The sequence below is a fragment of the Bos javanicus genome, chromosome 14 (assembly GCF_032452875.1).
Source record: "Bos javanicus breed banteng chromosome 14, ARS-OSU_banteng_1.0, whole genome shotgun sequence".
NCBI lineage: Eukaryota > Metazoa > Chordata > Mammalia > Artiodactyla > Bovidae > Bos > Bos javanicus.
Genome location: NC_083881.1, coordinates 16,349,067 through 16,365,247, shown reverse-complemented (window position 1 = coordinate 16,365,247; position 16,181 = coordinate 16,349,067). Strand labels below are relative to the sequence as shown.

At 46.8% G+C, this 16,181-nt stretch overlaps 1 protein-coding gene across 2 annotated transcripts in view; it reads right to left on the bottom strand.

The window, feature by feature from the left end:
* Nucleotides 1-4,580: 4,580 nt before the first annotated feature.
* ANXA13 (annexin A13) overlaps nucleotides 4,581-16,181 on the bottom strand; it is a 57,277-nt gene continuing 45,676 nt past the window's right edge. For both annotated transcript variants that reach the window (XM_061438670.1, XM_061438669.1), the window contains 3 exons: nucleotides 13,094-13,169; nucleotides 8,786-8,898; nucleotides 4,581-5,182 (listed from right to left, as the gene is read on the bottom strand). In XM_061438670.1, the coding sequence (XP_061294654.1) occupies nucleotides 5,063-5,182; nucleotides 8,786-8,898; nucleotides 13,094-13,169 (309 nt within the window). In that variant the 3' untranslated portion in view covers nucleotides 4,581-5,062. The remainder of the gene's footprint in view (nucleotides 5,183-8,785; nucleotides 8,899-13,093; nucleotides 13,170-16,181) is intronic.

Below are 16,181 nucleotides of genomic sequence, written 5' to 3'. Positions count from 1 at the left end.
TCCGTTGAGTCAGTGATGCCATCCAACCATCTCATCCTCTGTCACTCCTTTCTCCTCCTGCCCTCAATCTTTCCCAGTATCAGGGTCTTCTTTTCTAATGAGTCGGCTCTTTGCATCAGGTGGCCAAAGTATTGGAGCTTCAGAGTCAGCATCAGTCCTTCCAATGAATATTCAAGGTTGATTTACTTTAGGATTGACTGGTTTGATCTCCTTGCAGTCCAAGGGACTCTCAAGAGTCTTCTCCAATACCACATGATATCAAAAACATCAATACAGGTGATTCTTTGTTATTACTTATGTCTTAATGTTCAATCCTTTCTCCTCTGAGAAGTAGGTCCCAGCTGCTACATTTAAAGTGGTTCCTTTCTCTGTCCCTCAAACCCAACCATCACTTCATTCCTTTAATTGTTGGTATCATAATCTGTGATTATTTTCTCTCTTGGTTTGTTTACTTGGGCTCTCTGGTGGCTCAGATGGCAAAGAATCTGTCTGCAATGTGGGAGACCTGGGTTTGATCCCTGGGTCAGTAAGATCCCCTGCAGAAGGGAATGGCAACCAAGTATTCTTGCTTGGAGAATTCCATGGGCAGAGAAGCCTAGCGGGTTACAGTCCATGGGGTCACAAAGAGTCGGTCATGACTGAGCAACTAACACTTTCACTTTGTTTACTTGGTAAATATGTGTCTACCCCTGGACAGGAAGCTCTCTGAGGGCAGAACCAGGTGTGACTTACTCACCTTTGCATCCTCACTGCCCAACACTGCACCCGGCTAGCGGGAGGTTCTCTGTTCCTACTCGTGTTACATGATTAGAATAGGAATGAGTCAGTTGACTTGCCTTTGATGATTCTGAGTCCGGGTGAGGGAAGAGCCAAAATAAAGAAGAGAAAAATGACAAAGGGTGGTCTGCCTCGAGGCTGAGCCAGACCCCAGAGGTCTGGTTAGCTGGAGTCGCCAGGGCAGCAGATGGCAGTCTGTGGGTGTTGATGGAGGCGGGTAGTTTGCTCATTTGCTGTGATTAAGGCTCATGCAGGGTTCCAGCAGCCTGAGCTGGCTCTGGTCTCCTGAAAGGAGAAGAGATGGGAGGCCGGAGGAAGGTAAGAAGGCAAGTGGCCATTGCCACTCAGAATAGTTCATGGAAAGGACTCCCTCCTCTGGGCCCCTCTCTCAGGGAAGATACCCTGTCCTCCCCTCCCTGTAGTTCTCCTGTTCGGTGAGGGGTGCATGGGGCTGAGGAGACACACTGACCTGCAGCTTGAAGCCCTTTCTCTAGACCTTGTCTTTGTTGGGGCCCTGAGATGGCTTCTAGGGAGGCACCCACCTCTCCCCAAGGTTCACGGCAGGGCCATGGACAGCACTTGGGTGTGTGGGCTGCACTGTTCCCACGGAAAGGGAAAATCGAGAAGGGAGGCTTGGACCCACAAAAATTGAGAGTGGGCCTGCATGAGGGACTCTAGAGCCCCTGGGAGGAGCAGCCAGGGGGCTGGAGCACATGCAGTGGGTTGTGGGACTCCCTTTGCTCCTCAGGGGGAACCTCAGCTTCTCCCCAGCTTCCCACAGGCAAGCGTCCCAAAGTCCGCATCACCAACCAGCCGTGGCCAGGTGAGTCTCTGGGGGTGAACCTGTCAGGGCTCGGAAGGGAATTTCCTGGGGAAATGGGTGGCGAGTTACCCCATGTACCCATGGGACCTGCCTGCTCTTCCTGCAGCCCCAGAGGAGGGATTAGCACCCACTCCCCACCTCCTCAACCCCCCTGGGTGGCAAGAACTAGGATGTCCCCAGTGAGCGGCCCTGGAGGAAGGGAGTGGGGTGGGGGCAGGGTAGGTGACAAGGCAGGGTTGCCTGCCTCCCCTTCCTTCTACCTCTGTCCTCTCCTTCTTCCGCATCCCCACTGGCCGCCCTGCCCTTGGAGAGTGGGGGCTTGGGGAGCGGGGAGGGGGAGCCTGGACAGGGCAGGGGTGTAGCAAGGGAAAAGGAGGGGATTCCTGACCAGAGGACTGGAGGGTGGGGCACTCAGGGGACAGACTGGATGGGAGTTCTCTCTGAAGCAGGCCCCAGGTCAGGCACAAAAAACTGGCTTCTGCTTGTGAGCATGAGCGCTGAGCAGCGTCAGGGATGTGCCTTGCGCCTTGTGCTGCAAGCTTTGCAGGAAACCCACTGTGGATGTGAGCTCGTGTGACAAAGAGCTCGGACATCAGGGTCAGAAGAACTTGAGTTTGAATTCTGGCCCTGATTCATTCTTCTTATGTGTGACTTTTTCTTTATTGCAATGTCTTTTATTTTTTTTTAATGCCATACAGTATATATAATTATATGTATATTTATAAATTCACATATGAATTTATAAATATAAATTTATATAATGTAAATACATATAAATTTATAAGTAAGTGTATTATATAAATTTTATAAATAGATAAAATTTATATATAGACATTTGTTTATGTAATATATTTATATGATATATATTTCTATTTGTATATATATTTAATTTTATGAGCAGCTCATACAGCTCAGTATTAGGAAAACAAGCAACCCAATCAAAAAATAGGCAGAAGACCTAAACAGACATTTCTCCAAAGAAGACATACAGATCGCCAATAAACACCTGAAAGATGCTATGTGTGACTTTGAACAAATGACTTTGCTTCTCCATCTTCCTCAGCCTTCCCTGTGGAACCCCTTTCCTCTCTTCTTTACATCAATTGCGTCCTTCAACACTCTCCGAGGATGGCTGTTTTCAGTAGTGTTTCATAGATCTCTTTGTTGCCCTTTGGTTTTTCTGTCCTTACTATTAGCTCAGATCCCAAGAACTGGATGCTTTTGTTACTGTCTTTTTAAAAAGCAAAGGCCAGCTTTGACAACAAGTAAATATGAGTATGTTTTGTCACTGAACCATTTTACCTGTTAGAGCGCATAGTGACAGCAGTGGCTGGTAGGTAGATACACGGCTATGTTGAGGATGGGGATGTTAATGTAAGGTCTTCATTTGTTGATCACCCTTTTACAACCACTGGGAGGATACGGCTCAGTATGTTTGGGCTATATACTCTGGTGATTACACCACCAAAGTGATTTCCCAGGCCCAAATCTGATCATGTTCTCAGTCACTCAAACATTCCCAGTGACAACTGTTGTCCAGAAGACCAAGCCTACACTTGGGAAGCAAAGCCACAGCTAATGTGGCCCAAACATACACCTCGGCAGCTTCACTGCCTGCCTCCCCAACCCGCTCCTTTTGCCACATGGAAGCCCCAGGGGAAGGGATTCACTGCTTCCTGAACACATCATGCACCATCGTGTTTCCAAGCCTCTACACACGCCATTCTTTGTTTTTCTGGAGAATTTCTATGCATTCAAACCCCAGCACGACTGCATCTCTGTGAAGCACATCCCCCAGCTCCCCCAGGCGGAGCTCTTTATTCTCCTCTGCTTACTCATGGATGGAGAGCTTTACATGCACGTATTTACGTACTTAGGGCTTCCCTGGTGGCTCAGTGATAAGGAATATGCATAAGTGATATTCAATGCAGGAGACGTGGGTTTGATCCCTGAGTTAGGAAGATCCCCTAGAGAAGGAAATGGCAACTCATTCCATATTCTTGCCTAGGGAATCCCATGGACAGAGGAGCCTGGCAGGCTATAGTCCATGGGGTCGCAGAGTCAGACACAACTTAGTGACTAAAGCATCACCACCGTTAATGTACTTACAGGGTCTGGTGAATATTGAGGCATCTGTCCACACCAGTGACCTGGGGCTGAAATGCCCAAGGTGTGGCTAGCGTTCTCTTTATCTTTGTAGCCCTAGAACCCAGCAACAGTGATTGGCAAGCAGTAGGAACTTAAGCAGGTAAATGAGTATAGACCCATTTCCATGTATTTTGTGTTATTTTCCCAAGAAAAGCAGTTATTAGTGTGGATTCTGGACTCAACCACCTCTGAATGTAAATCTCAGTTCTGTCACTTGTGAATGAATTTAGCCTGACTGTTGAATGTCTCAGTTGCTTCAGCTAATAAGTGGGTAACAATATTAACCTTAAAGGGATGTTGGGAAGATTAAATATGAAAGTAAGCTATTTAGCAGTGCCAGGCACAAATAACCATCCAATGAAGGATGACTATAATAATTAGGCCAAAGTGCTCATGTTCTCATGACAGACCCCTTTATGTGGAGCCGCACGTGGCTATGAGACAACATCTCGGAACAGAGATGCTATTGGTACAGAATTAATCCATTTAAGAGTCAGACCATTAACCTTGATCCTAATGGCACTGTGCCCAGCCTAATTGTATTTGAAGATCAGAGAGAAGACTCAAGTGGGTCAGTTGTCTAGAGGAGCAAGAACCATTTAAACCATTTAAACCATTTAAACCAGGTAGCAGATCAGTGAATTATACCCTTCATTACATTTCGTTTCGACAAGTCCATTGTTTCCTTGCCGTTGGACTTGATGTCTGTCCTTGGTGATTATCCATAAACGTAACTGTTTGCATTTTCCAAATATGTTTGAATTTCACAAGTCATATATTTCCAGGACAAAAGCCAAAATGAAATCAACCCAGTCTTTGAAAAAGCAGCTGATGAAGGCATAATCCACATCTTTAATTAACATTGAGGATTTGAAACTGAGGATTTGAGTACACAGAGGGAAAATGAATGAATTGCTTAATTTTGTCTTTCTGGTACTTCACCTAGTCTCTCTTTACCCAAAACATCCACACCCCTGTATGACATATTCTTATAAAGGTTTTATTACGAATGCATAGTTTTTTCATCAACTGCAGACTTTATTTGTGCTTAGAAAGCATTCAGTTATTACCCTCAAGGAAAATTATGAGGCTGCCCAGGTACTCACTAAGCCAGCCTTCAGGGTGATCAATGCAAGTGTCTCGAGGTTGCTGCCCTTAACTTAAGCAGCTTGGCCTGGCCACTTGGCTCAAGCTGCCAAGGAAAAAAACCAGGACCCTTGAGGGTGTTTCATGCCGGAGTTGTATTTGCAGATCTGGTTTGGGAAAGGTTTTCAACAAAGGTTCCTTCCTCTGCTCCTGCTACGCTGGGTTGGTTCAGTGCAAGAGGGCGACCAGAAGCTTCTGGAAGTCCCCAGAGGTGTCTGAGCGAACCATGTCAGAGAGAGACTTCTGGTACTTCTCTTGGAATCTGGCTTTTATCCCCTGAAGGTCCACCTGTAAGAGAGATGATAGCCAACGGGAGGTTTATAGTGTTTTCACCATAAGCACAGGCAGCCACTGTTCTAAGCACATTATTCTCACTTGCTCATTTATGCCTCAGAGCAACCCTTGGAGTTGGAGTTACTATTCTTCCTATTTTGTAGCTGAGAAAAAGAAAGCTGAGTTCAGCTCCCCAAAGGTGGCAGAGGTGTCTGTGTGTATGTTCCAGTACAACTTGGTTTATGGACACTAAAACTTGAATTTCATATGACTTTATGTGTTACGAACATATTATTTTTCCTTTGAGGTTTTTTTCTACAGTTACTTTAAAATAATCACTTTCTGATAATAGGGCTGTATAAAAATGAATGGTGAGCCTGATTTGACTTGCAGGCCACACTTTGCGGACTGTTAGTATAAAGTTAAGAAAATTGTCAACACAGTTTGAAATGAAGGCTTTTTTTTTTTTTGTCTTTTATACCCTGACCAGCAAGGATATTAGTGCCAAACAACAAAATTCAAATCATTATCAATTTGTAGGACTTAGTTTTGAATCTACAATTGACCCTTGACAATACAGCAATTAGGAACACTGACTCCCAGGCAGTCTAGAATCTGTATTGCTATCTCTGTCTCAAAAATGAAAGAACTGATCAATGACTCATGCAAGGACAGGAAACTGAAACCGTTTGAATAGGATCAGTCCTCAAACCTTAGTTCTTTCGATACTACATATTGTGATCTCTAATGGAACATAAGGGCTTCCCTGGTGGCTCAATGGTAAAGAATCGGCCTGCCAGTGCAGGAGACCTGGGTTTGATCCTTGAGTTGGGAAGACCCCCTGGAGAAGGAAATGGCAAGCTACTCCAGTATTCTTGCCCGGGAAAACCCATGGACAGAGGAGCCTGGCGGGCTACAGGCCATGGGGTTGCAAGAGTCAGACACCACTTAGTGACTAAACAACAAGGAAACACAAACTTCCTCACACTTAGTTAATTTAAAGATCTGTAAAATGAGAACACAGGTACTATTATTTATTGGAAAAATCTGCATATGAGAGCACCCACACTGTTCTAATCTGTGTTGTTCAAGGATCAATTGAAAAACTTGAAAAGGTACCACCTAGGTGCTGGAGGTGGAGAAAGGACTTAAGAAACACGAATAAAAAGATGGTTTTGCTCTAAAGACTCTTACAACCTAGAAAAGGAGATAATAGTTGTGCCATGGAAGATATAATTCCAGATAGAACACAGGGAGTCTCATAAAAGAAGCACAGAGCTCTCTTTAACCAGGAATTTTTTTGGTTTTTGTTTGCAAATTTTTTGTTATCATTATTGTTTTAAAATTAGACTATATCTTGCTTTCTAGTATTTGTTCAGTCACTCAGTCATGTCTGACTCTTTGTGACCCCATAGACTGTAGCCTGCCAGGCTCCTCTGTCCATGGAATTCTGCAGGCAAGAATATTGGAGTGGGCTGCCATTTTCCCCCTCTAGGGTATTTTCCCGACCCAGGGATTAAACCTGAATCTTTTGCATCTCCTTCACTGGCAGGCAGATTCTTTACCACGAGTGCCACCTGGGAAGGGCTTTCTAGACAGACACACAAACCATTGCTCAGATTTCGGGTTCTTAGTTTCTCCTACCCCAGTTAGAGGGCCCAACAGGGGACAGAAAGCTGAGAGCAGGAGAGGGTAGAAGAGTGGAGGGTTGTTGGAAGTGGATGCTGTGCAAGAGATCAGGCAGGTGGCGCGTGTCCCCTGCTCCCTTGGCTGGTAGGCTGCTTGGCTGGGGGAGGGGGGTGAGTGTAGGGACAGGATGGGGCTCTCCCGGGCTCTGTTCTAGTCTGAGGCAGCTTTGGGGGACTAGGGGATCTGGCCAATATAACTGTCTGGGCCCGAAGCATTCAGAGGGAATGGTCCCCATGTGGGGATGACCCAGGGCCTATGGTCAGCACTAAGCTAGGACAGAGCGTATTGGAATAAACAATCCACAGTCCATGCATGCTGGGGTGACCATGGCACCCTGAGGATCACTCGGAGAGCTCCAACCCCTGGCGTCTTTAGCATCCTTGCTGGTCTTTGTCACCAACCTGCACCTCGGAGTGTCCTGGGCCTGAGACACTAAGAGACAGAGAAGGCAGAGACCTGGAGAGATTAAGAAAAGAGAGAGATTCAGAGCAACCAAAACAAAGTGAAGAGGGTGGCAGAGAGACTGGGGGAGGGAGAGAGGAGGAGGAAAGGACAGCGGCTTTGGGAGAGAAAAGGAAATATGAATCAATCGTGGAGGAGGAGAAAGAGAGGGAGGAGAAATTCCAGGAATAGAAATAAAAACGAAAGAACGGTTGTGTTGCTAAGTTATATTTCAAAACAGTGTCAGATGTTAAGTATTATTTGTCAGAAATATGGGGGCCAGAATTTGGGTTGATCTCTCTTCCCCCTCATTTAACACGTTTTTGAGGGAAGATGTCAGTGGTTTTCAAGTTCCACTTCACCCTCCAAGGTCTCTCTGCTGTGGATGAAATGCCACTTCCCCTCTCTTCTGTAATTCCTTCTCTCTGTGGCCCTGTATTCTGAATCTGAGTCTTGACAGTTGTTTCCAAACTTTTTTGGCTATTTCTCTCCCTGGGCCTTTGTTATGCTCAGGCATTCTCAGAGGGGGGCGATAATGCTCCCAAAAGGGGCAAAATTGGTTCTTAGAGGGTGAAAAAAAAAAAATCCAAATCTTTTAATGTAAATATAACTACATCTATATGTAAGGAACATAAACAGATATACAGCGTATGCCATGTTAACATTTCTTGGAGGGGAGTAAGGATTAGGAAAAAATGAGGTCAAAAAGGCTCCCTCATGCGGGGATCGCTAATTTTAAAAAGGTTGAGAAAACTTGTCTTGTCCTGATGTGGTTTTTGTGCAGAACTGTGCTTTGGGGGTGTGTTTAAGGAAATAAAGGCCTAACTCAGGAGTCTGGAAAGGACTTGCTAAGGCTCTGCTGCTGGGTGACCTGTTGCCAAGTCGCTCAGTCGTGTCCAGCCCTTTGCAACCCCATGGACTGTAGCCCACCAGACTCTGTCCATGGAATTCTCCAGGCAAGAATACTGGAGTGGGTAGGCATTGCCTTCTCCAGGGGATCTTCCTGTCCCAGGGGTTGAACCAGGGTCTCCCACATGGCAGGCAGATTCTTTACCATCTGAGCCACCAGGGAAGCCCTTAAAAAGGAGCTGCCCTACCCAGACCAGCCCCTCCAAGTCCCTTCCAGGCACCACCCCGAGCTGTCTGGAGGCACCGATGGCAGAAACAGAAGCTGCCGACTTCCCTGGTGGTCCAGTGGTCAAGACTCTGCACGTCCACTGCAAGGGGCATGGGTTTGGTTCCTGGTCCAGAAACTTAGATCTCACATGCCCCACACTGCAGGAAAACAAAGACGAAAAAAGAAAAGGCATAGAAGCCGCTATCGTTATTGTATTTTTATAAAAAGAAACTGACTGGAGCACAGCACAATGTCCTTCCACAAAGTCTGGGACAGCAAGGGCCGTCTCTGCAGATACATCCTTCATAAAAGTGACCTGTTGATGACATCCGTGGTGGCAAAACAAGAAGGTGGAGCCAAATGCATCTTACCTCAGCCCGGGTCACAATGATGTCAATGAGGGTCTCCTCATCGGTGCCCGCCCCCTTCATGGACTTGTACAGACGGTCAGCAAAGTAGCCCTGGAGGTCCCGGGCGCTCCTCACTGGGCAGGACAAAGGGAAAGAGAGCATGAGGAGGTCACGTCTTGTTCAGTAACAGAGAGACGCTGGGGAGGAACAGAGCTGGCTTGCCCTTGGAGCGGATGGAGTCATGACCTTTGAAAGGAGCAGACTTCACACTGTTGATAAAGGGTCTGGAAGATTCCCCTGGGGTCAGGGCACCAGACTCTTCAAACTAGTCCCCTTCAGACACATAAGAACCTCTCCTATTCCCTGAAGACCCTGAGGAGGAGGAGGAGCGTTGTGAGCACCCTCAGGCTCTCCCTGCAACGTTCACGATTCTCACCAGCAGAAATGCCTTCTCATCTTTAAGAGAAATCTCTGATGCCAGAGTCAGGTCTGGAGGGGAAACGTAGTGGTGGTTTAGTCTCTAAGTCATGTCCGACTCTTGTGACTCCATGGACTGTAGCCTGCCAGGCTCCTCTGTCCATGGAATTTCCCAGGCAAGAATACCAGAGAGGGTTGCCATTCCCTTCTCCAGGGGATCTTCCTGACCCAGGGATCAAACTTGGGTTTCCTGCATTGCAGGTGGATTCTTTACCGACTGAGCCACCAGGGAAGCCCCCGAGGGGGAACACAGACTGGCCGGCAACGTCTCCATAATAAAACTTGGTAATCTTGAAGACGGGCTCAGTTGCACTGTGATCCTCCTGCCTGCCGTGCTAAGCAAACTTCCTTCCCTTCGTTTTTCATCACTGGGTTTTAGGTGTGAGCTTCATCTCTGAATCTTTTCCGAAGTCCCCACAACCTTCATCGTGTGTGGTCTGGGATGTGGGCTTGATGAAATGTTTGGTCTTGTCTACACAGCATCCTCCTGTGATGCTGCTAACTGCTGATTTTGAGCCCTGCCCCAGTCAGAAATGAATGAAGTATGAGCTAGTCCACAAATTAACAAAGTATGGTCTCTCTCCACCCATAAGGGGATGGGATGCACCTCTGCTCCTGGGGATAAATCTTGGTTTGTCCCCCCTCCTCCCAGGTTCACAGGAGTCTAACACTTTGGGGGGATGAACTCTTTTCTGTTTATGTTGTTGATGTTTTGCCTACAACAATGAACATTTTTGATGTTCAGGATAAGTAATAAGTAATAAATTCAGCATAAGTGTGGAATGCACATCATTACCATGTCCTGTAATGAGAACTCTTATTTTCTAGGTAATTGACAATGGGATTGATGCTTACAAGCCAGAGGGAGGAACAGAACTGGGGAAGCAGAGTCTAGTTTGGGGGTCTGTCTCCTTATTTTATAGATTATGTGGTAGTCACCAGAGTGTCAGTGGAGAAGCCCAGATCAGGTGTCTGAATCCACAAGCTGCTGAATTGGTGGTGGTTTTGGGGGTGAACCTGGCAATTTGAGGAGCAGCATATCTGAGACTCACTGTGGCACCCCCCTCCCAGGCATTCTGAGCTGGTGACCTCACAAGATTTCCCTGAGGACCCTCTGCCATGCGTTTGTATTAACTGATGTTGAAATAATCATCTGCCTGATGTCAGTGTATTCTGAGCCTACACTAGGGGTGACTTCTCCCTTGAATTCCTTCTTCCTGATATTCTGGGGAGAAAATTCTCAACTTTGCTGCTGTATACAGGCTATGCCTGATGAACAAGCTCTGCTGGTCACAGCTGCAGGAAGGCTCCAAAAGTTTGGATGGGATTCCGAAGTGGAAGGATTTCCCAGATGGCTCAGTGGTAAAGAACCCACCTACAAAACAGGAGTCATAGGAGTTGCAGGTTCGATCCCTAGATTGGGAAGATTTCCCAGAGGAGTACATGGCAACCCACTCCAGTATTCTTGCCTGGAGAATCCCATGGACAGAGGAGCCTGGTGAGCTATAGTCCATAGCATCACACAGAGTCAGACACGATTGAGGCGACTTAGCATGGATGCTCACACAGCTCAGGAGGATATGGGAATAAAGCTGTTCGTGGCTGTGGGTGCAGGGCAGCCAGATGCTCTGCTGTGTCCCCTACTCCTCTGGGCATGCAGAGCAGGGATTCTCAAACTCCAGGGAAAGTAAGACAACCACTTGGGGAGCTTGTAAAGGTGTGGCTTTAGGCTGAATTCCTGCAAGTTCTAAGTGGGTGGCCTGGACTGGGACTCGGAAACTGCATTTTCACATCCCCTTCCCCCAGGTGGTTCTGATACAGGGGGTTGTTAGACCCCACTATGAGAACTGCTGTTCCAGAGACTATGAGCAGTGAGAACCATTTGGTCTCATAAACACCTCCTCCTCAATTTTAGCTTCACGCTGGCATCTTTACAAGTTAGGTAGGAGCAGGGTGGGGAAGTGTCTAGAGAATTTAGTTATGGAATCATGTTCCACTCTCTTTGTGGTTCATTTTCAAGGTCTTTTCTGATCTCTTTTTAATTTACTACCAGGGGAGTCCACCTAACTCCTGCATTTCATGGTCCCCCCACCGTAGGGCCAGGCCTCTCCTTCCTCTGTACTCGCTTTGTTCTGATTGCTTTTATCTTTGTGCATTTGTGCTTGCGCGTGCGTGCTCAGTCATGTCTGGCTCTTTGCAACCCCCTGGACTGTAGTCTGCCAGGCTCCTCTGTCTATGGGGATTTTCCAGGCAAGAATACTGGAAGGGGTTGCCATTTCCTTCTCAGGGGAATCTTCCTGACCCAGGGATCAAACTCGTATCTCCTGTGTCTCCTGCTTTGCAGGTGGATTCTTTACCTGCTGAGCCATCAGAGAAGCCCGTTTTATCTTTACTATAGCTCAGTCCATTGATTTGTGTGTTTGTCCTGACCTTGATGCTTCTTAAGAAGAGGAACTGGACCTGTTCCCCACTGATTCCCATGCCTGGCACAACCCCTGACCCAAGCAGGTGCTAAGTAAATGTTACAGACTTGAATGGTTTTATTACCATTAATACTTAATATCAATAAGGATTGATATTAACCTTCTGACTGATTTCTGGTGTTTTCCTAATTCTTTACAACTGCAAGTACAGAAAGGATTTGGAGCCTTGTAAATGGGCCGTGAGTAGATCTCTCTGTTTACTTGAAACAGTGATCCCTAAGACCCTAAGGACAGTCATCTGTGTGTATCCATCTTGGGACAGGAGCAACGTTAATGATGCTCAGGCCTCTGCATTGGATCACAACAGCAGAGTGCTAGTTTGAATGCAAAATGTTGAAGGACTAAAAAACTAAGCAATTGCTGACATTGCTCCCGAAAGTCCCATCAAAAAAAAAAAAAAGGCAAAACAAAAGAGTTTGGCAGCGAGAGGACATTTTTTAGCTTCCAGGGGCTGCTTTTTTGGTTCTTCCTCTTCTTCTGGGGATATTCTCTCCATTTCTTGTGCCATTTGGGATGCTGCCCTGGCCTCCGTGCCACTGGAGTGTGGACAATGGACAATGCCTTCCTTCCAGGACTTGCAAAGATGAGAAAGGAGCCTGCCAGTCACAGCCCAGTACCCATCTCTCTGCTATTTCCTGCCTTACGGGCAACACCTGGAGAGAAGGGCCTGGCGTTTGCTTGGCATGGCCATGATCTGGTCTCCTCCCCCTTGCTTTCTAAACAGATCTCATTCATCCCAATGTTGAAGGGAAACAAATGGAAAAGGTCACCCTCGAGCCATCAGGCACCTGCAAAAACTTGTTCATGGATCAGAACCTGAGTGCTTTCGGGTGTGTGTCATGTGAACCCGTGCTGCCCTGAGACTAGACAATGGTCCCAGGCTGTGATGGTTGCTGCTGGGGACCCACGATCTTAGTGGGACTGTCGTGGATGCTGTGATATGTCCCAAAGCTTCTGTCTTCAGGACCGTGGCACTGAGGCAAAGTGTTATGTGCTGGCTGCTCACAGCTGAGTCACTTTTCAGGAGGGAGGAAGTGACTGGGTCATACGCATTAGGAGTCAAAGGAGGGAGCTGGCTTCCCCAAGGTCGCACATGCCCCATGGGTGCAGCCAGCCAGCTGCTTGATGAGGGGTGCGAAGGCCTGGGACCCTTGCCTACACTTCAGACATCCCGACTTCAGGGCTTCCTGGGGACCAGAAAAGCTCCTGTTGCAGCTGCATCACACCCATTCTCTCCCTTCCCAAGGCTGCTTAGATGTGTTGTGGTTTTCAGACTATTACCTGAAGTCTTCCTGCACACAAACCTCTATCTCCAAGTGTGGTTCCAGGGAGCCTGGCTGAAGTCAGGGGCTCTCCTGGCTTTACTTACCAAGCGTTAAGTAGGCCTTCTGCAGGTCTCCTGATGTTTCTGCCTCGATGGCCTCTTCGATGTCTTTGCCGATGAGCTAGAGAGAGAAAGTCTAGCTGTTAGTCCAGCTTTTGCTCTTGGCCGTGGTGCACTGGAGGCTTGTTCTTCCACGAAAAGACTCATCCAGATTTGGTCATGCAAGGACCAAGGAAACCTGGCCTCATCCTTTGCAGGGCTGGGGGTGGTACCCCGCCCATTCGAGTGCGGACTCTCAGGGCCAAGGGAGATTTGACCCCTAATGGACACTACCCCAGGCAGGACCACCCCCTCGGCCTCAGTTTCCTCTTCTGTAAGAATCACAGAGTGGAAGAACAACGAATAAATACTGAAACAACATTCTTTGTATTTCTATAGTACTTGAGTTTCCTATGTGTTTATAAAAATTCTTTCCATTTCCAGTTTTTCAGGAGGCTGTGGTTATAATCATCTCCTCCGTTGTAAACTGAGACAGGGAGCTCAGGCGGCTACCGTCTGGGCGACATAGGTAGAGGCCGTCAAGTTCACGGCAAGGACTTGGTCTAACGTTTCTGATACGATGGGGTTACATGGGCTAGGAGCAGGGTGGGGGATGTGTAGGGGCCTGACGACGTCAAATGCCAATTTCCTTCCCTCTGGGGAGACTCCGAATGGTCTTATATTCACCCCCAGCTCGCCTATCATTCTGTGTAGCATCACATGTTAGGTTTCCTTCCAAATATTTATAGAAGCTGAAGTTTAGAGTAAATTGTGACCACACTTAGCACAAGTACCACCTGGGCCAAGCTCAGAGCAGGCACACAAAGAGAAAGGAGAAACTTCAGGTTTGGGAAATGCAGTTAAGCATTAAGAAATACTGAAACCTCTTTCTTAGAAATTATCTTTTGAGGATATGACACAACTGTGAGTCTATAAATAACTGGGGCCTTTGAGGACACACCAGGGGAGTTTATTCTGAAAATCCTGGTAAACAACATATTCTTTGTGGTGGGAGCACGATGGATGCAGGGGGAGGAGGGTCTGAATTTAATGAAACCTGTCGCTTGATCTCCTCATCGGAGCTGGCCTGTCTAGAGGTCCGGTGTGGAATGGACCTAGATAAGATGGGAGTTGGGTTGGGGGGCTTTCAGTCCTGTCCCTTTCTTAGCTGTCTTCAATTGTTTAGGGGTTGGATGTGGGAGCTAGTATTTCAGAAGAAACTGCTCTCCCTTTCAACCATGAACAGGGTTCTTGTTCTGTAGATGGAGGTTGTGTTACAAAAGGAGATTGTATTCACATAGGTCTCTGTTTACTTAAAAAAAAAGAATCCTCACACTAAACCACTTTGTTTTTATTGTTAATACTGGGCTAGAACGTATTTTTAAATTTTCTATAGCATCTCAGTCTACACGACAGATAAAAGCAGGAAAGCAGAGCTGTTCTAGGGAGGTGGGAGAGGGGTTCCTGACCTCAGCCCTAGACGCCAGGCTCCCCTCCTCTCAGAGCCTCATCGCTGCCCATCGCCAAGGGGTGCTATTTATGAGCTACAGGGAGATGGCATTGTCCTTTCTTCTCTGCCTGTCTCTTGACCCTATCCCCTCCTGTTAGCTCCCAAGGCACCTCCAGAGGTTCCACTGAACACAGATGGAAAACAATCCACTGGCCCAAGGTACTAGGATTCTCCTTTGCAAATGGCAGGCTTCCCACTGGAACACTTAATTCTTAGGGGGCCCTTTGGACACAACCAGGTTTTGTGATCTTGGTACAAAAACTCACTGCCAGGGTGGATTCCAGACAAGCCTCAAAGGCTTCTAGTTTACCAGGTAGCATTGTCTGTGGAGAGATTATTAGAAGAATAGGGGAGACATTTCTTTCTTTTAAAACCGGTGCCCCTGATTGGCCACATGCCCACAGCAGAACCATAGGCACTCTGGTTTGTTATAAGAGCTAAAGGGCTAAAGGCTCTGGAATGGGCTTAGAAAAGCTTTGTAAGAGGAGGGGAGAAGTGATGAGGGGTGCGGTGGGGAGGAAGTGACCTGGGGCTAAGGGTATGTGTACCTACAATTTATACTTAGCCCTGTTTGGGAACGTCAGAACTCTATAAGCCTCTCATGTTTGGTAGACTTGTGAAAAGTAATAACTTTTCACAATGCAGCACAGCTGGGAAGCTTTGTTGTTTGGGCTGGGATTTCTGAGTGTCAGCAGTTAAGATTCAAGTTTAGAGGACAAATCAAGGGCAAAGTTTTTGTGCCAAAAATTAAAATTCCACTCTATGCCAGCACAACCTATGTCACATAATAGACTTCAATGATCTGACTCTAGCATCTTCGTGCTTTTAGCCAGAGACCATGAGAAAATTTATGGAGCCAGATTCCCAAGATCATGGTCATGGTGAACCCTCAAAATCAGTGATAAAGATCAAGATGAATGATGTTCCAGGAAGGTTTTTGGAATAGATGAATAGGTATTAATAGCATTTTAAAGCTGGTTTCATGTAAAGAATCCTCAGATCAGGAGATTATCTTATTTTCCATTTGAGTTTCAGCTGTTTTTTGTTGCTGTTGGTTCACACAGGGAGACTCCTACCAACTGTTAATGTTAGCTGAGCACCCACTGCATGCCAGGCACTAAATGCTTTAAATCTGTTATTCATTTAATCCTTACTAACTCTGTGAAGCAGGTACATTATTATCCCTGTTTTACAGTTGAGGCACAGAACCCTTAGCCATTTGCCCAGCCTAAAGCAGACTTCTTAAACTTTAACATGCATCAGGATCTAGACGATTTATTAAAACACAGATTGTAGGACCCCAACCTCAGGGAATCTGATTCAGTTGATCCAGGGTGGGGATTAAGAATTCTTGTTTTAAGCATGTTCTCAAGTGATACTGATTCTGCTGATTCAGGATTAATTTTAAGAACAATTGGCTTAGGGAGTATCCTTAGGTTGTCAGTAACTCATGTGTACACACACACACACACACACACACACACACACACACACACATGTATGTGTGTTTCTATAGTGATGCCCAATGACAACCACCCCAGAAACTCCATCCATGGCCCCTGTCTAATGGGAAGAGGCTCTAGG